Raw genomic sequence first — 24,998 nt, 5'->3', positions numbered from 1 at the left:
GGCAGGTGTGGGCCTGCAGGGCTGTGTTCCCTCCAGAGGCACTGGGCGAAGATCCTTCCTGCCTCTTTCAGCTGTTTCAGGTGATTTGGGGCTGGCATGGCTCCAGCCTCCTCACATGGCTTCTCTTGGCTGCCTCTGTTCAGACCCTCTTAGAAGGACACAGTCCCACAGGACTAGAGTCCACTCTAACGCCCTTTTCTTGATTTCACGGTAAGGACATAGTTTCCAAATATGGTTGTGTTCACAGGCAATGGGCGTTGAAGCTTCAACATGTCTTTTGTGGGACACAACTCAAGACATGACCACATAGAAAGGCTCTGTTAGGGAACTCACAGGGCAGGGCACACCAGGAACTCTGCTCCTGTCCAGCTGTGTCCCCATCATGAGCCTAGAAGGAACCTTTGTAGAATGACTGTTTTTCACTTGTGTGTTTTGATGACAAATGTCTGCATCCTATTCTGTTTTTATTTTCTCCCATTTCCTACATCTTAGAAATCCTCTTGTATCAGTAAACACAGAAATCTGTCTCAATCTGTTTCTTTCAAAAAATATAAACACAGTAAAGCCATTTAATACTCTTACTCTTTAAAAACAAGTTTGCTTAATGTGGATGTGTGTGTGTGTGTGTGTGTGTGTGCGCGCGCGCGCATGCGCGCGCGCGCACCACATGCACCACATGCATACAGGTGTCAGAGGAGGCCAAAAGAGGGTGAACTGAACCGGGTTCGCTGCAAAAGCAGCAAGTGCTCTTGGTAGCCATTTCTCCAGCTCTCTTCTCTGCCAAAAAAACAAACAAATACACACACACACACACACAACACCACCAACAACAACAACAAAAACACTGAAACTTTTATCTAGATCAGGGTGGTTGCCACAGTGTTCATGTGGAGGTCTGAGGACAACTCATGGGATTTGGTTCTTTCCTTCCATCCTCTGGGGCCCTGGGATAGAACCCAAGTGGGCAGAATTGGCAGCAGGCACCTTTACCCCTGAGCCATCTCCCTGGCTCTGCCTCAGTATTTCCAATGCCGTCCAGTACTCTGTATACAAAGCAATCACAACACATTCAGTCTGTCCCCTGTTGGTTGTCTCTGAGGGTGCTTTTCCATGAGGACATTTTGGGTTATTGTTGCTAAAAAAAATTATTTCCCAACTCTAATTTTTGAAATTATAATGGAAGGCTGGTGTAGATGGTAAGAGGTACTCTCTTAAAAAACTTAGCAGTTGGTAGCTTGAAATCTTCAGATGTGAGTGTATAACCTGGAGTAACTGCAGAAGCCAGTAAAGTAAAAGGGTGATTGTGGGGTGGGTGGGAAAGGAGCAGTAGAGAAGGGGAAAGCAGGGTATGTGTGACATGAAGGGGAGATGGGAAAAATGGGGTTCTGATTCTGGATGGGGAGTGCAGTAGTTACAGAAGAGAGGGAGGAAGGTAAAACAGGTAAGGATGTCTGTAAAAGTCAGGAGGACTACTACTATTAACTACCTAAAAATCCTTTTAATACATATAAGTCAGTGTATAAATAGTTTAAAGGATTTTTCCCATCTGGGCTGACAATTCTTCCCCCAAGAGCCATAGACTAACAAAAACCAAATACCAGGCATGAGAAGCTTAGTTGTTTGTCAAGGTTGGTTGACCAAGAGACCCCCAAAACATTACAGACTAGTGCTCTTAGTTACAGCCCTCCTACAAGGCTGTAAGTCCCTATTGCCAAAGAAACCATGTACTTCAGACACAGGGTCCAGAAGCCCAAGAGCTGAAACTGACCTCAGAGCCTCCTGAGGACTAGCTGCATGGTACCAGAAAGAACCCAGCAAGCTTCCAAAGGAGGGAGCAACCAACAGTCCCACCTATTGTTGTTGGTTACTCTTTTGGGGGCCCACTACCCAGCTCCCAGATAAACACACACACACACACACACACACACACACACACACACACACACACACACAGATAGAGAGAGGGAGTCTTACTGGCCTTAGCTTGTCTTGTTTCTAGCCAGCTTTTCTTAACTTTAAATTATCCCATCTACCTTTTGCCTCTGGGCTTTTACCTTCCTCTATTTCTGTATATCTTTTCTTTACTTCTTACTCCATGGCTTGCTGTGTAGCTGGGTGGTGGGCCCCTGTTGTCTTCTCTTTCTCTCAATCCTCAATGTTCTCTTCCCAGATTTCTCCTCCTATTTATTCTCTCTGCCTGCCAGCCCTGCCTATTTTTTCTCCTGCCTAGCCATTGGCTGTTCAGTTCTTTATTAGACCAATCAGGTGTTTTAGATAGACAAAGTAACACAGCCTCACAGAGTTAAACAAATGCAACATAAAAGAATGGAACACATCTTTGCATCATTAAACAAGTGTTCCACATCTTCCATACATTGCATAAACAAATGTAACACATCTTCAACTAATATTCCACAACACCTACCTACCTATGACACCTATGAACCACAACAATGCCAGCATGGTAGATAACCTGAGGGTGCAGCAGTGGCATATATTGGTTGGTGGTAACCAGCAGCTCTTTAGACTTGAAACCCACTCAACAAGAGGGGAATCATGCCCAGAACTAGAAACCAAGTCAATTACCCAGTGCTTGTAAAGTCATCCATCTTATAGGAGAACCTACCACTGCCACCTTATTAAACCAGAATAATCCTTCACTATATTCTAAATTTTATTTGTCCTTATATCTACAGATAAGTGTAATTCTCACTTCTAATTAAGGAAAAAAATTTTGGCAACAGATGGAGACCATTATAGAAAACCACAACTAATCAAAATGCAGAGTTGTGGAGTCCAGTCCCAGCTGATAGATCTATAACACACACCCCACACCAAGGGCCCAGGGAAGAGCAGGTGGGTGGGAAGACTGTAAGCGCCAGAGGATTGGGACATTTGCTGTAAGATTGTCTTCTAGAAAGTTCAGAATTAAATCTATGAAGTCTCCCCAGAATGATTGTCTAAACATGACCCAATCAAAGATGACACCAATAGACACGCAAATATGGGAAGGGACAGGTCAACCACTCAAAGACATACAGGAAACCAAGGGAATGTTGAGAGTGGGAGACACAGCCTTTCCAGGGGGCGAGCATACCAACTAACTGGTCATCCAGTACTAAATGGTCAACGCTGAAAACGCCACACAAGTAACAGTGTACAGACTGATCAGGTATGTAACAACAAAAAGAGGTAATGGGGAAATACATGGGTAGGTTTGGAGGGAAGAAAGGGAAGGGGGAAATGATGTAATAAGATTATAATCTCAAAAAATGCCCCCCCCCCTTTTTTTCCCCTGGAGCTGAGGACCAAACCCAGGGCCTTGTGCTTGCTAGGCAAGTGCTCTACCACTGAGCTAAATCCCCAACCCGCCCCCCCCCCCCTTTTGTGTGTGTGTTTTTTTTTTTTCTGAGACAGGGTTTCTCTGTGCAGCTTTGCACCTTTCCTGGAACTTGCTTTGGAGACCAGGCTGGCCTCAAACTCATAGAGATTCGCCTGCCTCTGCCTCCCGAGTGCTGGGATTACAGGAGTGCGCCACCACCGCCCGGCCCAAAAAATGTTTTTTAAAAGAGTGACCTTTTCAAGAGGGGACTCCTGTGGCTAAGGATATGTAGGGAGACAGGTAAGACAGGTAATCTATTTTTTTTTGAGACAGGCTTGGTTGTCCTGGAATTCACTCTGTAGATCAGGCTGGCTCTGCCCCCCCCCCCCCCCCAGCTCTGGGATTAAAGATGTGCACCTGCACCACTGCCCTGGTCTGGTTCTTGAGACAGAGTCTCATTATGTTGTCCTTCTACTCCAGCTTCCAGGGGGGCATGCAACAGGCAGGCACCACTGCCCTAGGCCTTTCTGGAACTATTTTAAAGGGCCAAGTAGGAACGGAGTAGGAAGTGTTTGCATGGTGTAGTAGTGGGGGACCTCTTGGACAGGGACCTATCTTCTGGTGATGCCCCAGCCTATGCATGTGACGCTTTGACTCTTGGGGGTCGGTTTTCTCTTTCTCTGGTCTCTGGGACGCGACCTAGGGCCTCTCACATGCTAAGCAAGTGCACTGTCACCGAGCTGCAGCCCGGGCTCTACATCACTTGTCTAGAGTTCACACACAGGACAGGGTTCCCTGAGGGCCTTTCCAGATCATTAGTTGGTGCTTCCACTGATTAATTCTGCAGAGACTTCCTGGGGAATACATGTTTTAACCTCCACAAGAACAGCCCCTGGCCAGCACTGCAAAGGAGGATCAACTGGTCCTCCCAGGACAAGCAAAGTAAAGCAGCAGAGCCTGCGAGTTGAGGCTACTTTGGTAGCGAAGCCTGAAGTTGACATGTCCTCCTGTGAAACTAGACCCAGGTAGGAAGCAAACTCAGATGAATTTAGGTAACTTCATTCTCGGCAAGCTGGAGTCCAAGTTGGATTCAGCTTGGGCCACCTACCCTTCGGTGGCACCCATGACCTTGGGTCTCTGTAATCAGCCACTTCGCTGGACTGCCCGCCTGGCCAGTAAGCCACGCCCGCAGCCTACGCACGCTTGTGAAACTCGAAACTCGAAACTCTGCTCCGCCTCGTGGAGGGTAAGGGGCGGTGCTTAAAAGCAAAGGCGTGGTTTAGGGCGGGGTCTTATATAGACTGAGCCTACGGTGCCGCGCGTGCGTAAACGCAAGCCAAAAAGGCGTCCTTAAACACCTGGTTGGAGCCGGCGAGGAGTGGGGGAGCGTTCACGCACGCGCGCTTTCGATGGGGGCGGGACCTTAGGCCGGGGGCGGGGCCTCGGGCGGCGCGTGCGCAGGCGCGTGCTGGGCAGTGCGGGCGCGGCGCGGGGGGCGGGGCTCCGGTTCTCGTAGCTGGCCTGAGGGGCGAGCTGGTGACTGGCAGGACTAAGGCTGCGGGAGGTCAGTGGCGGTCGGGGGCCGGAGCCGGTCGCCGGCGCCATGGAGGACGACGACAGCTATGGTGAGTGGAGCCCAGCCAGACCGCCGTTCCTCTGTGCGCTTCCGCCGGCGTCCCCGGGACCGGGCGCGGGGCGCGGAGCTCCGGGTGGCTGTGGTGCGAGGGCCCCGGGGTGACTGGCCAAGCGCTCGCGGGCTTGAGGGTCGCCGGGGCTGAGGGTCACCCGGACCTTAGAGTCGCCAGGAACCGTGTCACCCAGGCCTGAGGGTCACCAGGAATTGAGTGTCATCCGGGGCTGAGGGTCACCCAGGCCTGGAGAGTCCGGGGCAGGGGTCTCCCGAGGCTGAGGGCGCCCGGAGCGGGTGGTGGTAAACCCGGTCCGACGGTCTCTGAGACCAGGGTTCCTCCGGGCTGAAGGTTTCCGAGTCTGAGGGGCCCCAGGAGGGGAGTCACCGGAGTTGGAGGGTCTCCGGGGCAGGGGTAACCTGGGCGCTGAGGGGCGCCAGGGTCATCAGGATGCCGAGGAGCCCCGGGGCGTCGAGGGTCGCCAGGGCCCGGTGGCTGGGGTCCGAGTCCCCCGGGCGAGTCGCCTGCTGCTTGTCACCCGCTTGGCTGGCGCTGCGACTGGCCGCGGGAGCCGAACGCCTGGCCTGCGTTCCCTAGTAGTTTCCAGCTCACCGGAGTGTTAGAAGTTATGTGCCCCATCCAGCTCTTTGTTCCGAGATGAACACGAGTGGCCTGACCGGGGCCTCTGAGACGGGGACCTCGGCCAGGTTCGTGCTGCTGTCGCATTGTGAATTAACTCCTGGTCCCCACATCTGTCAGTCAGGGCCTGACCACCCTTGGCAAGGAGATCAAGTTTGAGCTGTTGCCTGCATGCAGGTAGACGGAGGGTAATGACACCAGTTCGTCAAGACAGAAGCAATTCAGATTCATCCGGCTAACCCTGCTGGTGATCAGCCAGGGCTCTGGTTCCTCAGAGAGTCTGCAGTCTCAGGATCTGTTTGAAATGCTTTACGCGGTTGTTAGCATTGTGTCCAGGAGGAATGGAAGAAAGAATGGCAGGTAGAGCAAGTGGCGAACTTTTCTGGTTTGGCAGGGAAGTACAGATGGGGAACTTAACGTGCTTAATGGAGCCAAACTCTGGTTTATTGCCTCATAGGCTGCGGCATTGCTTCCTAACACTCTGCCATGGGGGTATTAACATGCCAAAAGGGAAGCACGTTAGGTCTTTGCAGGTAAGCCGGTAGAGAACTCTGACCTGGTGAAGCCGGGAGGGTTATGGCTGACAGCTTGACCCTGAGCTTTGAGTGTGTGAACACTGTTTGGCTGAATGTTAGAGGTGTGTGTGTGCCTGTTTAGTAGAATACAAGCCAGCCTTTGCTGCCTTCCTGGTAAAAGAATGTGTGCCTTCCTTTATGATTGAAAAGCAGCCCCCTGCTGGCAGCCCCCAAGAGAGTGCTCATCCCCTTTGGACCCTCTGGGTTTTTTCTTCCGTTGGAAACCTTCACAAGCTTTAGCCACTGCTCTCTGGCTCTTGTCATGTGTTGCCTCTGGGCCCCAGTGTTCTGCCTTGCTCTGTTCCTGCCCTCCCCTGGTGTTAGTGCCTGCTGGGTGAGGCGAGAGGCTGCTGTTCTGGGTGGTTTTAATAGCACCTGCTTTGACTCAGGCATAACTTCTACTTAGAAGGGAGAAATGGGAGCGAGCAGACTGTTTTAGTTCCTGTTACTGCCGTGGACGGAGGGGCTCAAACCCAAATTTACCATATAGTTCTGGAGATCGCACTGGACTGATACCAAGATTTCATTAGGGCAATATTCCTTCCAGAGACTGGGGGGGGGGGAGGTCAGCTTCCTTCCCTTCAAGCTCTGGAGCATTATTTATTTACTTATTTTTTTTTAAAATGCATATAGAGGTAGGAGGGCATCTTACAGGAGTTGGTTCTCAGCTTCTGCTCTGCCGGTCCTGGGATCACACTCAGGTTGTCAGGCTTGTCACCAAATGCCTTGACCACTAGGCCATCTCACCATCCCAGATGTGGGCATGTTTGCAAGCCATTTTAGGAGGGCTGCACAGGGTGATGAAAAGGAAGTTTATCGCTCTCTTCGGACACCTTCACATCTTTTCATTTGGGAGGAACTAGAGGGGCTAAGCACAAGAAAACTCAAGTATCATACAGTTAAAATGATCATGGCTGAGGGAGTCTGAGACTAGCCTCCCTTCCTTCCCTCCCTTCCTTCCTCCCCTTCCTCCTCCCCTCCCCTCCCCTGTCCTTGTCTTCTCTCGCTCCCCACTTCTCTTGCTCTTCTCTTTCCTTCTTGACTTGGAGGAGCACCTCCCTCTGATGCCTGGGCTGGCCTCAAACTCCTAGGTTTAAATGATCCTTCTGCTTCAGCCTTCTGAATGGCTGGCGCTACGGTGTGTCCTTGTGTCTGGCGCAGCTTGGTTTGCTTTAGTATCAGAACTGCCCGTTCCCCTCAGAGACTGCAGAGAATTTACTTGGACCAGTTTCCTTCCACCTTAAGAGGAAGCTTGTGCTGGGGATTCATGGAGCACGTAGACATGCTCAGAGCCTTCACTGCCTTCTTCCAGATGAACTGCTTAAGCTGTAGTACTTAGTTTGTAAAATAATAATCCACTGTTTCATGTGGCTTTGACAGTTTTACACACAAATGTTTTAGCCAGATTTGCCCTGTGTTTGCTCCTGTCTGCCTTTGTGTTGGCCTTGGACCTTTACCATCATTCTGTAGGAAAACACATTTGGATTACAGAGCTGTCAGGTTGGTATTAAAAATGAAACCTTTGGAGCATAGCTCATGTGTAGTATGCTGAAGACAGAGCATATATCTTACGGGTTTGCTGTTCAGTTAAAGGAACTTTCAAAAGCAAACAGCGAGTCCTGTCTTGACTGCAGCCTCTTTAGTATTTACCAGGCAGAGATCAATTGATAACTGCACCTATGCAGGCTCTAGAAAGATCTGTGATGGCACCTGGAGTCCTCCAGACAGTCCTGTTGGCTTATAGTTTCAACTATGTGTGTCCAGGAAGAAAAAAACTGTAAACTTAGATTCTGTGTACATCCTGTTTAGGACACAGACACTGGGTCGACTGGAGTCAGATAGGGCTCTGTAATACTGCTAAGGGTTGTGAACACACAGCCATGTGAGGGCCTCCCTAGAGCAAATCTTTACCTTGCTGCACAGCAGTGGGGATCAGGTTGGGACTAATTCCTGGATTCTATTATTAACTTTTTAAAAAAAAATTTTGAAACAAGGTCTCATGGAAGCTGTGCTTGTCACAAACTCGTATGTCTCTCAGGGTAACCTTGAACTCTGGTCTTCCTGCCTTCACCTCCTAAGTGCTGGATTATAGATGTGCACCATTCCCAGTTTAACCTCTTTCTAAGCATCATGTCCATATAAGTTTAATTTTGTTCTAATTTTATGTATATGACTCTTTTGTCTGCTGTATTATGTGCACTATGTATGTGCCTGGTGCCCTTAAAGTTTGGAGGAGGGGTAGTGAGCCACCATGTGTGTGTGTGTGTGTGTGTGTGTGTGTGTGTGTGTGTGTGTGTGTGGGGGGGGGGCGGCGGCGGCTAGGAATCAAACCTGGGTTCTCTGCAAAAGCAGCCAGCGCTCTTAACCATGGAGACAACTCCAGCTGCCATATAATTTTTTTTTCTTAATATGGGGTCTCATTATGTAGCCCTGGCTAGCCTAGAACTTACTATGTACACCTGGCTGGCCTTGAATTTACAGAGTTCTACCTGTCTCTGCCTCTCTAACACTGGGATTAAAGGTGCATGCGCACCACCATGCCTGTCTTCCCCATATAAAAATTTAAAACAAGAGCCCTTGGAATCTGCCCTTTATCATAGCAAACATGCATTGAACACCTTGTTTCTGCTCCTTTCAGATGGGATTGCTTAGGCAAACTGTCAACAGGTAATTGATCTTTATGTTCAGGAAAGCTTTCAAGTGAACTGAAAGGTTATCTCTTGCAAAAGCATTTTGCCAGATATCCTGCACCCATCCTACTCCTGATGTGCCTGTGACATGCTTCGTGTTGAGCTCCTGGGTCCGGAGTAAGCAAAGTAAAATCAACTTTTAGCTAGATTTTTAAGCTAATTAAATATTAAGAAGCGTTGAGACAATCTGGTTTCGGTTTCTTGGTATAGGGTGAGCACCGAGGTGGGACATACAGGAAAATAGTTGCTTTGCATAGCATGTGGAGATTACTGAAGTGCAGCTGCTTGCTTGGTGTCTCTAGCCTTGGCTCACGAGGGAAGTGTACAAAGCATACTCAGGGCCAGGATGGGGAGATAAGAATAGATACAGCACCCAGGGCTTCCAGAATCACCTCTCATCTGTTCCTCCTGTCCATCCATCTCCTGTCGCCATGGTCACTGAAGACTGCCAGGATCTGACCTGGTTTTTATGCATGGTTAGATGTGGTGTCTAAAGTACAGAGGTGCCCCAGAAGAAGAACCCTGTGGTGTGTGGACACAGAACTGTTCTGAACTGTGGTTACTGTGGATGCCTTGCCACAGGAGAAGCATGGGTGTGAAGGGCAGGCATGGAGGGTGTAGGTTGTAGCAAGTCTGATGGTGGGAGAAGGGCCTCTGGGCAGTTGTAACCTAATTGTATGTATCCAGGGCTCTGATAGGTACTTTAGGGAAAGAGTTGTAGAATAGAAATAATCACTATCCACAACAAGAAATCCATGTGTTGTACTATAGCTGAAAGGAGAATTTATATCCAGATATAGGAAGAGCTGACCATGCTGTATAGTGAGCTGTGGGGAATCCATGAAGTTACAGAGGATTGTGAGCCACCATGTGAGTTCCAGGAATCAAACCCAGGTCCTCTGCAAAAGCAACAGTGCTCCTAACCACTGACACATCTCTCCAGTCTTAAGAATAATTTTAAAGCTGATATTCTTATTTATTTATTTATTTATTATTCATTCATTCATTCATTAATTCATTCATTCAGAGCTGAGGATCAAACCCAGGGCCTTAGCACTTGCTGCTAGGCAAGTGCTATACCACTGAGCTAAATCCCCAACCCTGGTTTTCTTTTCTTTTTTGTTTTTTGGTTTTTTGAGACAGGGTTTCTCTGTGTAGCTTTGTGCCTTTTCTGGAACTCACTTGGTAGACCAGGCTGGCCTTGAACTCACAGAGATCCACCTGCCTCTGCTTCCCGAATGCTGGGATAAAAGGTATGCGCCACCACCGCCCGGCACTTTTTTTTAGTTTTTATGTGAATGGATGTTTTGCCTGCATGTACCATGTGCATAACTGGTGCCTGATGTAACTAGAGTTACTGATGGCTGGCTGTGAGCCACCATGTGGGTGCTGAGACTTAAACTCAGATTCTCTGGAAGAGCAGGTAGTGCTCTTAACCACATTTTCTAAAATGCTGATACCTTAAGAAAGAGATTCAGCCGGGCGGTGGTGGCGCATGCCTTTAATCCCAGCACTCTGGAGGCAGAGCCAGGTGGATCTCTGTGAGTTCAAGGCCAGCCTGGTCTCCAAAGCCAGTACCAGCACGGGCGCAAAGCTACACAGAGAAACCCTGTCTGGGGGGGGGGGGGGAGAAAGAAAGAAAGATATTCATATTTCTCACCATTGGTTGATCTCCTAGTCTCTCTGAACACTCAAATAATTGGCTCTTTTCTTTTAAGGGTCCCACTACATTTCTCATCAGTGTATATCCTGACTCCTCAGTTCTCAGGTTTGAAAACAAGAATTTTTTTACATTCATGGGGTACCCTACCCAAGGGAAGACTGACTTGAGGATTTTGTGTCTCCTTCCTAGCTTCTGACCTCCAGCCTTGTAACCTGATTTCCTGTGCCCAGGGTTGTTCACAGGGCCTGGGCTCCTGCCAGGCCTCTAGAAACTCTCAGGGACTGTGTGTAACAGCCTCTGAATGTATGTTTTGGCAGGATCTCAGCTAACTCCAGATCTTGAGAGATGTGGAATCACCCCATGCTTCTCTTGGGATAGGCTTAGATGTAGTAACAGGGCCATTTAGGGTGACCTCCCAGTAGGGATGATTTTGCTTCAGAACCCTGGCAGGATGAGTACCTTCCCATGGCTGGTCCTTAGGAAGAAGGTGTTCCCTCCACCCTCACTTGGAGCAGCTTCTGACAGACTTTTCTTTGTCCCCACATGAGAGAAGAAACGGACCTTAGAACATTGATCTGGGAGTGAGGGAGTGGAGATGGGACCTCTATAGCTCGCCTTTGCTCTCTGCAGACAGTGAGGTGCACAGTGTTCTGGATAGGACCCAGAGCACGTGGCATTTGGAAGAGAGCTGCCTTTTTAAAAAATTTTTTGTGCCTCTAGAACAGACAATGGGGCCTAAGGTCCCATATAGGTAGCCTAGCAACTACGGAGGAATAAGAGCTTGAACCAAGTCCCTTCTGGCCTTAATGTGCAGAGTTTGGGTTTGCTTTCACTCTCCATCCCAGACAGGAATTCTGATTCCCTTGGACATGTTCTGCCATATACATAACCACTTTTCTTTGTTCTTCTGTGATCTAGATGACTACTTTAATTGTTTTCAAATTTGGTTACACACTTAATGATTTGGTTTGAAAAGAACAGTTAAACAAATCGAGCGCTTTCCTAGAAACATAAGACTACCATAGTTACATATTCTTGAGTTGATGTTAACATGTCAGGGAGTGTAAGTACATTTAGAGTTCTTGATACATGGTGCCAATTAGCTTTTCAAAAGGACTATACCAGTGTGCCTCCTTCCTAGCCATGTGGGTACATGTACACATAAGTGCAAATGCACCTGGTGGGAGGGTTAGCGTCTAAGAGCTGTTCAATTAGAACTGATGTAGTGGTCATCAAATGAGCCCTCATTAAATCTGTTGATTCCTAGCTAGGCTGGAAGTTTTTGTTTTGCATCCTTGTGTGTCATGAGCTGGCTATAGGACAACTGGGCCTTAACCAGGATGAACTCTGAATGGCCTCTATCAAATCAGCTGATTTACATAGTTTGCTAATGTGGATATTTTAAGCATGGGGAAAGTAGATGTCAGTTCTGATGGGAGCTTGTGCCAGATTTTGGTCAATTTTAGTTGCTTTGAACCTGTCACTGATTTTGTTCCTAAATTAAAAATTTTTATCTTATAGTGTTATACCTCTGATAAAGTTCAGAATCTTTCCTTTAGAGCAGTGGTTCTCAACTGTGGGTTGTGACCCCTTTGGGGGTTGAATGACCTTTTCACAGGGTCATTTATTGGAAAACACAGATATTTATATTATGATTCTTTCTTTCTTTCTTTCTTTTTTTTTTTTTTTAATGGTTTTTCGAGACAAGGTTACTCTATGTAGCTTTGGATCCTATCCTAGAACTCACTCTGTAGACCAGGCTAGCCTCGAACTCACAGAGATCCACCTGGCTCTGCCTCTCAAGTGCTGGGATTAAAAGCGTTAGCCACTACACCCAGCTATGATTTTTTTTTTTTTTTAATTTATTTACAGTTAATAAAGTACACATGGGAAACCCTAAGAATTTACCAACAAATTACAACAAACTTTGAGGCCTAGTAAGTGACTCAAGTAGGCTATAGAATATAAGGTACAATAATCAATTATGGAATATAAGGTACAATAATCAATTATGGAATATAAGGTACAATAATCAATTATGGAATATAAGGTACAATAATCAATTATGGAATATAAGGTACAATAATCAATTATGGAATATAAGGTACAATAATCAATTATGGAATATAAGGTACAATAATCAATTATGGAATATAATAATCAATTATAGAATATAAGGTATAATAATCAATTATGGAATGTATAGTACAATAATCAGTTGTGAGAGGGTGGGGATGCAGCACAGTACTAGAGTACTTGCCTTGCATTCTTTTTTTTCATTCAATAACTGTATTTATGATATTCATTAATTACATCAATTGTATTGATTTATTACATTCATGATATTATGTCCTGAAACTACTGTCCATTTGTGGGGCTTTTCCATCACACAGATCAGAGATTCTGTACTTAAGAAATCATTGCTCTATATTGCTTTCTTCTCCTTCTTGAGATAATGTCTAATCTTTCTGTCTCTATGAATTTGTATATTCTATATATTTCATGTAATACAATTCTATAGTATTTGTCCTTTTTTATGTAAAAACATTTTATGTACAACTCCAGGAGAAATAATACACAGATAGTTTGAACATAAAAACAGGTTATACTTCAGAAGTCCAGGGTTATTTGAAACTGGAAAATATTTTCTCTGTAAAAAATAATAAAAATGATAACATTTCCTAGTAATCCCCTTTAAGCCAAATAATAGCTGAATTATACATATAAATATTGATTAGATTCTGAGATACAGAAGAAACCTATCTTCCTCTGTTCAGAGAGCTGTGTTTTACTTAAGTTATGTGAGATTCCTATTCATCTTCCCCTTCACTGTTTGATTTAGGGTAGATATTTTTCTATAGGATAATTTTATTTTATTTTATTTTATTTTTTGGTTTTTTGAGACAGGGTTTCTCTGTGTAGCTTTGTGCCTTTCCTGGATCTCGCTCTATAGACCAGGCTGGCCTCGAACTCACAAAGATCCACCGCCTCTGCCTCCCGACTGCTGGGACTAAAGGCATGCGCCACCACTGTCTGGCTTCTATATGATTCCTAATAGTAGAAAAATTATAATTATGAAGTAGCAATGAAATTAATTTCATGGTTGGGGCTCACCACAACTTGAGGAACTGTATTAAAGGGCCGCAGCATTAGGAAGGTTGAAAGCCAGGACTCTAGAGAAACATTGCAAGTTAAATGGATGGATAGTCTGGTTTCTGATGACAACAGCTCTCTCTGTGGGTTTGTAGGCATGGTACTCTCTCCTTTCTGAATGTTCCATGTGTCAAAGGAGACCCTTTTGTCAGATAAAGTTTTGTCTTACCTGTTTGGAGCACCCAGGACTAGTAGGATATTACTCTCCTGTACAAACCAGGTGATGGCCTATTTTTTCAAGGATGTGGAACCAGATTAGAGGTCACTTAAGGGCAGGGCAGCCCTGACCAGCAAGCTTCAAAGGTTGGAGCACCTGAGCTGAAGATCCTTGGTGGTTGATCTCTCCTTTGTCTCTTGACCAGGCTCCCTGCCTCACTCAGGCCCCAAGATGAAAGTCCTTTGGAGTGGGCTTCCAAAAGAAAGCTCTTGCCTGAACCTGTCCGCACTGTATCCCCAGCCCCAGCTTGGTTGTCTGTCTAATTATTGTTGCTTAGTTTCAGTTGCAATAATAGAGGCCTGGAGGAGGTGGAGAAGCATTTAGAAATGTTCGAGAAGTGAATCCCACATCCTTTCAAACTGCTTGTGTTTTGCTTCTCTTTGCCCCAGCGGATGGGGGCAGCAGGGCTTTACCAGGTCATTGTTCAGGGAGGGTGATCCCAGTATTCCTGCGGTGGTTGGCTGGGACTTGCAGTCAGGTCAGGACAGCACCTCCTGCCTGCCATGTGCTCATGTGCACTGTTTTTGATTAGGGGTGGTCTTGAAGGTCTGTGTTGTCCTTTCTGCTGTTGCTATGAAGGGTGCATTGGTGAGAACCTTTCCTGGCGACATCACTGGTCTATTTCCAGTAGCTGGTTTTCACTGCTTATTTGGTTAGCAAGTAGTAGTCACTGCTCTGCTCTACACAGCCTAGGTGTCAGGAGGGCTTTGGACCTCAGAGAAGGACATCGGCATGAAGGCAAGCCATGAAGGAGCCTGTGTGAGTGGATGTGACAGGTATTGCATTGGGCAGGGGAACTGTCATAGAGAAACTGCTTGGACTTGTTTAGAAAGGTCATGTGATCTAAGTAGATGAATGTGGCAAACACACTGCAGGCCAGGAGGCCTGAGCTGCAGGTGTGGTGTGTGCCTGGCAAAAGCTGGAGGGAGGAGGCCTGAGCAGCTAAGAAGCAGCAGGAGCGCTCTTTCTCTCTCTCTCTCTCTCTCTCTCTCTCTCTCTCTCTCTCTCTCTCTCTCTCTGTGTGTGTGTGTGTGTATTTTTAAAAGATCTATGAGTTAGTCTGGCACAGAGGGCACAACCTTCCATGTGGAACATGCTGAGGGCCTAACTTGGGGCAGGAAGTAGAGGAGAGAATAAATACAGTGATGGACAGGAAGTGAACAAAATTTGGTTACTAGTGCCTGGGAGGGCACAACGTTGAAAAGATGCCAAAGGTACTCCAGTTTCTAACCTTGAGTGACTGCTTGGAGAACCCCTGGATTTTAACCTTCTGCAGCAGCAGACATCCTGCAGGAGTCTTTGGAACTTTAGACAACTGGATTTGAATGAAAACTGAGACTACACCGGGCGGTGGTGGCGCACGCCTGTAATCCCAGCACTCAGGAGGCAGAGGCAGGTGGATCTCTGTGAGTTCAAGGCCAACCTGGTCTGCAGAGACAGTCCAGGACAGGCTCCATAGCTACAAAGAAACCCTGTCTCGAAAAAACCAAAAAAAAAAAAAAAGAAAAGAAAAAGAAAACTGAGACTACGAGTGTATGAGTGGGAGGCGATGCCCGGGGCAGACCTCAACGACTCCAGCATGGCGCCTCAGGCACAGTCCTGCTGATGGGTATGAGAGAGGGGACCGAAGGTACAGGCATGCCATGCTTCAAGCAACTAGACTGTAAGTGGAGAGAGTAGGAGGGTGGGGAGAAGGCACACCGGGAGCATGCTTAGTAGCTAGAGGTGACGTAGAATGGAGAATGCTTTTTGCTTTTAATTTGTAGTCCGGGTGGCATTGGGCCCCGGTGTAGCCAAAGGTGAACTTGAACTTCAGCCTCTCCCTCCTGAGTGCTAGAATGACAGGTGTGTACCCCCCACCTAGTTTGTGTGGTGCTGGGGTGAACCTAGGGATTTGTGCACACTAGGCAAGCACTCTATCAACCAACCCACAGCCCCTGCCCATAATAGAATTAAAAATACCCATTTCAGTAGTTATTCTAGGCTAATCTTGGGTTACACAAGTGTTCCTTTGTGCTGGGCAGTGACCAGTAGGAGTGGCCTCTGATTTCGTTTCCCCTCCTGTGTCCTGTGTGTGGCAGCTGCAGACTGCATGTGCTTTGGGAATCTCTTCAGTGTGTAACTTTCTCTTGAGTTCTGAGTCCCCAAAACATAATCTCTAACAACCATAATGACTGAAAGTTGGATGTTGAGTTTTTGCAAATTCTGGTGGTTTCAGCCTTGACCAGACTCCCTTGTCATCTGAAATCATTGTGATAGCTCATGGACTCTCCATTCTGAAGTCCCCTTCACACGCCATTAGCACCTTCACTTTGTCACCATTCATTTACCATCCTGGGTATTCAGGCCTGAAGTCATCATGAACAACCCCCAACACACACACACACACACACACACACACACACACACACACACACACAAACACACACACACCACCACCACCACCACCACCACCACCATCATCATCATCCTTGGGAATGCCATCCATCCACCTCCTTTGAGATGGAGGTCTCTTGTTGGCCCAGAGCTCACCATTTTGGCTAGGCTGCCTGGCCAGTGAGCCCCAGGGATTCCCTGCCTCTGCCTCCCAGCCCTGGGATCACAAGTACAGACCACTATTTCTAGCATTCTTATGTGGGTCCTGGGGATCAAACTTGGGCTCTTATGCTTCAAGACAAGCACTTACCAACAGAGCTGTCTCCTCCACCCCTCTTCTCTCTCTCTCTCTCTCTCTTAACTGTTTTCTGTCTGCCTGTCCATTTGTCCTTCTTGTCAACATAGATGAACCAACCTCCCTCTCTGCTAGGGCACTTGCTTGAGAACTTAAAAATACAGGTCCTGTTTTCAAAAAGCTTTTAGCGTGGGCTCAGGGTGAGCTGAATGTTTTCGAGAGTACGTGAGAGCTGTGACGGTTACAGGCACCTGATTCCCATCCTGTTCCATGATGAGGGAGCATTCTTGATCGGGGTTACCCTGTGAACTGCTTCACCATGGTAAGCTGCTGGCACTTGTGAGGGATGGAGCGTTGCAGGATTGTTGCCAATGAGGCCCTTCCTCCTCCTCCTCCTCCAACTCCTCCTCCTCCTCCTCCTCCTCCTCCTCCTCCCTGCTCCTATGTCCTCTTCTTCCTCCCCATGCTTCTGCTCCCCTTGCTCTCCCCGCCCCTCTGTCTCCCTCCTGACATCACCAGGACCACGCTGTTCTTCCAGTGGACTTGCACTGTCCTTGGTTTGTTCTTTGCCCACACCTGTTATACACATTTTGTTTATTCTGTGCTGTATATGCTTTTTTGAAAACCCACTTTTAAAACTTTTCATTTTGTTTTGTCTTCCTCTCATAACTGGGATTGTATAGTTCTGTGTCTCAGCAAGGCCTGTATTGCAGGTTACTAAATCATTTATACTGAAATAATTGTTGTGACTCTTAGGGTTGAAGTGTTTGTGGGGTCACAGATAAGGGTAGTTTCTGTCTCCTAAGACTCCTGGGTAGTACTAATTTGGCCCAGGACCTCTCAGAGCCTCTGGCAAGCAAGATGGTGTAGTGGCATCGGGGTCATGCAACCTGGTCTTGGATTCCCTGGAGCCCAAACACTTCAGGTTGGTGGCTAGGCAGCCAGAACTTAGTTACAAGGCTGAGCTGACTGCCTCATGGGCACCTAGAGCCTTGTGTGGCAGAAGACAAAGGTTGTCTGTGGGAAACACACAGTCAGTGGAGGAACAGAACAGAGCCAGTTGTTATAGCTCCAGAATCTGTGTAGCTGAGCTCTGACTGTGCAGCTTCTGGAGGAGAAGCAGGCTTTGGTCAGGGTCATCAATAGGCTAGAAAGCTCAAATTTTGTAGGTTAAGAATGAACTTTGGACCAGGTAGTGGTGGTGCACGCCTTTAATCCCAGCACTCAGGAGGCAGAGGCAGACTGATCTCTGTGAGTTCGAGGCCAGCCTGGTCTACAGAGCGAGATCCAGGACAGGTTCCAAAGCTACACAGAGAAACTTTAAACTTTGCCTGGGGGATGGGCGGGGGGGGGGGGGAGAATGAACTTTGGGGCTTACGTCCAGAACTGTTAAGTAAAAACACTGTCTTTGAGGGACTTCTGCAAAATCAGTCTTGTGTCACCTGGCACCATAGGCTCAGCTGTGGACTGTGGGTCTCAGGAGCACATCCAGGTGCCCTGGGAATACTACCATCTTGTTCTGATGCCTCTTGGTAGACTGTCACTCTTGTGAGGATGACTACCTGGTAATTAGACTGAGTGGATGGAGCTTTGGAGGACCTTGCTGGTACGCTGACAGCCACCTCCTGCTACTCCAATTTTGGCTGGAGAGTTAAAGAGCAATTTCTTCTTTCCCTGTTGGGATATCTTACAGGTGCTCTCCATTCAGATTGCAGTCACACAGCATGGAGGAGGCGAGATTCTGCAAGGATGGCTAGGGTTAGACTTGGAAGGTCATCTTATACAGCGTAATGGCCCTCTGACCTCCCAGCCTAGACTCTGCCTCCGGAGGAAGCAGCACTTTGGGAGTGTACCACAGGGCAGCAGGAAGGCTCCTCTGTGTCTGGGAGGTCTCAGAGGCCCAGTGGTTCCTGCTGCCGTGACCTCTGACCCTGCTTGTTTCACTCAGCAGACAGGACTTCCTCTCTTGTTACCTGACCCAGCCTATAAGTTTAGCAGGGCTTGGCACGTTGGCTCTAAGTTTGTTGACTGAATCCTAAAATCTCTGCCCCAGTCTGTTTCAACATAGGAGTTAAAATCATAGGATTGATCACGGCAGCTGTGAGTCCCACTTAGAAGCAGAGCCCCTTGTAAGCTTGTGCATATGACTCGCTTCCCTCTTCTCTGGGTCTGTGGTCTGTCTGGAGGTCTGGTTCCTGATGCAGCTGGCTGTGGGGTAAAGCAGTCAAGTCTCACTGTTGGCTTTTTGGAACAGTGAGGAAGTACTCTATGCTTTTGCTTTACTTTGTTTTGTTTGATTTTTGAGACAAGACTTCTCTGTGTAGCTCTGGCTGTCCTGGATTTCAGCTCTGTAGACCAGACTGGCCTTGAATTTAGAGATCTGTCTGCCTCTGCCTCCTAAGTGCTGGGATTAAAGGTGTGTGCCACCACTGCCTGGCTTTGTTTGTTTGTTTGTTTTAGACAGGGTCTAGCTATGTAGCCTCTGGCTGGCCTGGAACTTGCTGTGTAGACCAGGGGTGGTCTTGAAGTCACAGAGATATGCCTCCCTCTGCCTCTGGAGTGCTGAGATTAAAGGTGTATGTCCCAGATCACTTTGTGCCTTTGAGATTTCAGTACAGTTTTTTTTTTTAATGGATATTTTCTTGAAAAATGTGATTATTCTATACTTGAAAGATGATTGTACCTAGCTGGGCAGTGGTAGTGCACGCCTTTAATCCCAGCACTTGGAAGGCAGAAGGAGGTAGATCTCTGTGAGTTCGAGGCCAGCCTGGTGTACAGAGTGAGTTCCAGGACAGCTGGGGCTGTTACACGGAGAGAAAGGAAGGAAGAAAGAAGTGTGTTGCAGTTCACGAGGAAGGGCAGTCATAATCTTCACAGCCTGGACTCTGTGGCCGTCAGAGTGCTAGGTAGAAAGGTGTATTGTTGCTACCCAGCCCATAAGATGTTTCTGTGCTCTCTTCCAGAATAGAGCTAGTTCTCTTCTGTTTTCAGGCAGTGGAAATATGTCTGAACAATGGGCCACATAGGAAAAGGAGTTCCTTATTCTGGAAGGATGTTGTTTCGTGATTGTCCGTCCTTCCCCTACATCATGTGGACACACTGTGGAGGACACAGGAGAGTGCTGCTGTGCTGAAGGCTCACTTTCTACTCTGAATAGATCTAAAGCCAAGTTTTTTGCTAAGTACTAGTGTCCTTCCCTTTCTGGACATTGTATTAACTTCCACTTTCTTAAACATATAAACTTGTGTACACAGCATTGTAATAAGGGGAATTAAACATGTGCCTCTCAAAAGTATGTAACATAGCCTCAAAAGTCAACAGAGAAAAATGTGGTTCTCAGCACATATGGCTCTGAAAGGGCTTTAGTTGGCTTGAGGGAGTCACAGTGATTTTATTTTCTTATGCTATCATATCCCTAGGTCAGTGCATTTCTGCACCAAAACAGGTCAAGTTTCACCTCCTTGCAGCCAAGGGCTGTTGTGAAGTATTACTTTAACTATGTAAAGATGTGTTACATTTGTTTATGTTGCAGAATATTAATTTAAATATGTGAAAGTGTGCTATACTTGTGCATGTTGCATTTGTTTAACAATGTAGAGATGTGTTGCTTTGCCTGCCTAAGGCACCTGATTGGTCTGATAAAAAGTTGAACAGCCAATAACTAGGCAGAGGAGGATTAGGCGGGGCTGGCAGGCAGAAAGAATGAATATCTAGGCTTGAGAGAAGAGAGACTGAGGGAGAAAGAGAGGGAGACTTCCAGGGCTAGCCTGTCAGGCAGCTGCCAGCCAGACACGGAAGAAGCAGGAAAGTAGGACATACAGAGTGACAGAAAGGTAAAAAGTCCTGAGGCAAAACATAGATGAAGAGAAACATGTTAAGTTCTAAGAGTTAGTGGGACAAGCCTAGATAAGGCCAAACATTAATAACTAATAGTAAGTTCTCTGTGTCATGACTTGGGAGCTGGTTAGTGGCCCAAAAGGAAGCCTGCCACAAAGGGCAGAAGGGGAAGGAGCAGATCCCAGGAGAGCTTGTCTTCCTTGGAGAAAACAAGGACCTCAGTAGTTTGGATTTAAAGGTGAGAAGTGCTCAGTCTTGCTGCCTGTGTGTTCCAGAAGCTGGGCATGTGATGTGTTGCTGAGTGGAAAGCAATCCATAAAGCCCCACCCATTGAGAAAATGATCCTTTCCACTCATACTTGTTCCTGCACTGAAACATTTCTCTTCTTAAAAATATGCCAGAGTATATTACTCTTAAAAAAAAAAAAAAAAAAAAAAGCCAGACATGGTGGCACACACCTTTAACCTCAGCATTTGGGAGGCAGAGGCAGGTGGATCTCTCTAGGACAGTCCAGTGTAATAGGGAGTTCCAGAACAACCAGGGCTTTACAGAGAGACCCTGTCTCAAAAAAAAAAAAAAAAAAAAAAAAAAAAAAAAGAAAGAAAGAAAAAAATGGGGGAAAGCAGTGTAGGTTCTGGAGAGACAGTTCAATGGTTAAGAGCACATATTGCTTTTGCAGAGGACCCAAGCTTGGTTCCCAGCATCCACACCCACATTTGGAAGGTTACAACTGCCTGTAACTCCAGCTCTAGAGAATTTTATAGCTCCTTCTGGCTTCCTTGGGCACCCACACTCATGTGCACATAACCATACACATGTATCTTCATAAACACATAATTAAAAATAATATTTTTAAAGCAATTTATTCTGGCTTTCCAATCTACCCACATCTAGTGACCAAGTCACTTCAGGCTGGGAGCTAGGAATGACTAAACACACATACGTACGTGTATATAAACACATGTATATAGTTACATATTTTTTAGACTTGAAATTTTGATGATCCTAGATGTAGACTCCACAGGGTCCTGTGGCAGGCTGCACAGGCTGGTGATGACGTGGGCTGGCCAGACAGAGTAGTTGCCTTCATTACCCGTATAGATTGTATTGAAGAGGGCAGGAGGGCTTTTGTGCCCACCATGCTATACTGGATGGCTGTGCTGGCTGCACTTCTCCAGCTGTGACTCTCTAGTCTGATTTCTGTGGTTTTGCTTTGGGCCATTCAGAATTCCCCTTAGAGAGCTTTGAGTTTTCAGAGGTTCTTAAGAAGAGATTCAGCAGATCAAAGAAGCAAAAAATACCCAAGCCTGGCTGCCTTTGCTCCTCTATTGTAATTACCGAGTTTAACCACCCACTTTAGCTTCCTGAGTGCCCTGTGTGGTTTTCTGTCTTATTTCTTTGAAGAGACATCCTCCCTACATATGCCTGCCATTGCTAGGCAGCCCCTGGACTGGTGCCAGTTGTGCTAGGCGTAGACCCTGGTCTGTACACGGACCCCTCCACCTTGCCTGCTTGGGTGAGAGACAGGCTTAACACTGGGTGTTAGGCCCAGGGGACCTCCAGAAGATTGAGGTCAAGCTGTTTGTCCCAAGGGTCTTCTGGGTGGCAGTTTGTCTTTCTGTAGGGTCTTTGGCAATGATTGTGCCTTCTCATTTTACTTTAGCACTTGTGCATATTTTGGAAAATTATTATGGAAATATTCAAACATAAGCAAAAACAGAAGAGTGTGTAAGCTACAGCTCTCTCCATTGGTGTTGGTGTGACCACCACCTCTTAGTTTTTTCTCGTACCTATTCCTACCTGCTCACTCTCAAGCCTTTTTCTGAAATGAGGAATGTTTTGTTGTGGCTTGCTCTTAAAAAAAAATACATATTTTTTATGTGTGTGTGAGAGAGAGGGTGTGAGTGTGTGTGTGTGTGCTGAACTTGTGTCCTTTGGAAGAATAGTGCTCTTAACCTCTGAGCACCTTTTAAAAGATATTTATTTATTTATTTATTCATTCATTCATTCATTCATTCATTCATTCATTTATTGTGAGAACTACCTTGATGTAGTTCCTAAAAATATTTTTAAAAACTCTCTCAGTGTTGGTGGGAATGAACTTTGTTCTATAAATTTTACTTTGTGTCAAAAATACTCTATCAGTCAAAATTATAGCTGTTTCTTTTCTAAGTTGTGTGTATGATGTGTCTGTGGATGCATGAATGTGAAGGCCAGAGGTATTGGGCTGGGTATTTTTCCCTCTGTTTTATTTTTTTCTACCTCATTTGTTGTTGTTGTGTTTTGAGATACAGTCTTATTCTGTGGCCCTGGCTGGCCTTGGAACTTGTTATGTAAGTCAGGTTGGCATCAAAGAACTCCATCAAAGGGTCACACACAAAGAGCCGACCCTCTGGCTCCTAAATGCTAAAGTTAAAGGTATAAAGCTACCACACCCAGATTCACCTCATATTTTGGGACAAGGTCTCTCACTGAACTTGGAGCTTATTGGCCAGCCAGCTTATCCCAAACAGTGAACTCCAGGAATCTGTCTCCACTGCTCCAGTGCTGCTGTGCTGGGTGCCAGGGACCTAACTCAGGTCCTCATTTTTGAGTGGCAAGCACTTCCCTGACTGAGTCTTTTGAGCCCTACCAGGTCATTTTTCAGTTCACTTACCAACAGGTATCTCTTAGACACCGTGTCATGGAAACCTTTTCCCCCGGGATGGCTTCAGCAGACGTCTGCCCCCTCCTTCTGGAGCACAGATATCCACCAACATTCAACTTAGAGAACCTGCAGCTCATCAGACTTATTTATAGAACATAGGTGAGGGGTTGCTTACAGGAGCATGTGTGACCCTAAAGTGCCACACCACTCAGAAAGTCTTATCCAGCCTGGACAACTTCCCCGTGGCTACATAGAAAGAACCCTCCCTTCAGTTAACCTTCCACTTTCTGCTTACTTTAGCACCTACCAAGACTGAGGCCATGTTAGTTAGTGTCAAGTTACATACAAATCTCCAAGCTATACAGGGGGAGCAACCAGAATCTCAGGTGAAGTCCCAGTGGCCTTTCCTACTCTTCCCTTGGTGAGGGAACATCAGTGGTCAGCAGGCCAGTCTTGGTCTCTTGCCAGAAGTCACAGTTGCTGTGATGAAGAAGAGAGCTGCTGTGCTCAGAGGACAGGGTTTCACAACCTGTCGTGATGGGTGTGCCTCACAGGCCTCTGACTGGACAGTCTCCAGAGAGTCTGCGTCCTAGCTAGAGAGAAGAGCAGGTGCTGAGTCCCTCCACAGCCTCAGGGGCCTGAGTGACTGGAGCGGCAAGGGAGTGAAGGGAAGACAAATACGCAGACACACAGAAAATCTGGGGTTGGGTGTGCTGGGCTCCTCGTGGAGACGCCTAGCTGCCTAGAAGCTCAGCGTATCTATTATGTTCAGTTGAGCAAGGAGATAGAGCTATTGCACTCAGCTGGACAGGGGTCAGGTTTAGCTAGGTGGGAGCACTCTTCGGCTGTAAACATCTGGCCAGGGCAAAAGCTATAGTGGACACTTTGGCACACTTCGTCAACATTTGCACTTGGCCTGGGAGGGCAGACTTTGCCATTGTCCCATGGGTCTGTGGCATGGTCCTTCATATGGCCAGCTTATACCAACTCCACACTCCACTCAGGACTTTACACATTCAGGGTTTCTTGTGCTCCCCACTACTGGGGACATTTGTTGATGTCCATAGAGGGGACTGTTTTATCAGCAGCATATGGAGTTGTGGAGCTCAGATGAGGGTTTCTGAGTAGTTAAAATGGTGATGACATGTTGTCTGCTTTTCTACCCCCATGACTCATCTGAATCTAGTTTTGCTGGGTTTGTTGAGCACAGGCCTGTGGTTAACTTTTCCTACCTTGTCAGCGTTCTTGTGCCCTTTGTGACTGACAAGGCATCTTTTCTAGATGTTAAAGGTTTTATAGAGTGAGTCCACTAAGATCATTGCTTCATGTGTAGCATGGTCTTTTGGCCTCTCCCTTATACCTGAGGAATATAGGGTTCCCTGCTGTCATCAGGAGGCCTTGGTGACCTACAGATCACACACAATTGCTCCTCAATGATGAATCTTTAAAAAGAGTGTGATGGGGGGTGGGGCTGGAGAGATGGCTTAGTGGTTAACAGCACTGGCTATTCTTCCAGAGGTTCTGAGTTCAATTCTCAGTAACTACATGGTGACTCATAACCATCTGTAGTGGGGTCTGAACCCTCTTGTGTACACTTGATAGAGCACTCATACACATTAAATAAATAAATCCTTAAAAAAAAAATTTGTGGCTGGGCGGCAGTGGCACACACCTTTAATCTCATCACTGGGAAGGGAGAGCCAGGCGGATCTCTGTAAGCCTGGCCTACAGAGTGAGGTCCAGGACAGGCACCAAAACTACACAGAGAAACCCTGTCTCAAAAAACCAACCAAACAAAAAGTATGTGTGTGTGTGTGTGTGTGTGTGTGTGTGTGTGTGTGTGTGTACTCTCATGCATATGCCTATATGTTTTTGTGGTTCTAGGGGTAGAACCTGGGGTCCCAAACATGCTAAACAATTGTTGTAAAATGCTCTATCCCAGCCCTAGAGGGATTC

At 46.8% G+C, this 24,998-nt stretch overlaps 1 protein-coding gene across 1 annotated transcript in view; it reads left to right on the top strand.

The window, feature by feature from the left end:
* The first annotated feature begins 4,814 nt into the window (after window positions 1-4,814).
* The window catches only part of Cyth1 (cytohesin 1), a 91,831-nt gene continuing 71,647 nt past the window's right edge, over window positions 4,815-24,998 (top strand). Inside the window, exon 1 of the mRNA XM_036195572.1 lies at window positions 4,815-4,947. Within this exon, the coding sequence (XP_036051465.1) occupies window positions 4,926-4,947 (22 nt within the window). The 5' untranslated portion in view covers window positions 4,815-4,925. The remainder of the gene's footprint in view (window positions 4,948-24,998) is intronic.

The sequence above is a fragment of the Onychomys torridus genome, chromosome 8 (genome assembly GCF_903995425.1).
Source record: "Onychomys torridus chromosome 8, mOncTor1.1, whole genome shotgun sequence".
Classification (NCBI taxonomy): domain Eukaryota; kingdom Metazoa; phylum Chordata; class Mammalia; order Rodentia; family Cricetidae; genus Onychomys; species Onychomys torridus.
Note: the sequence above shows the minus strand (reverse complement) of the source record. Positions and strands in the feature narration are given on the sequence as shown.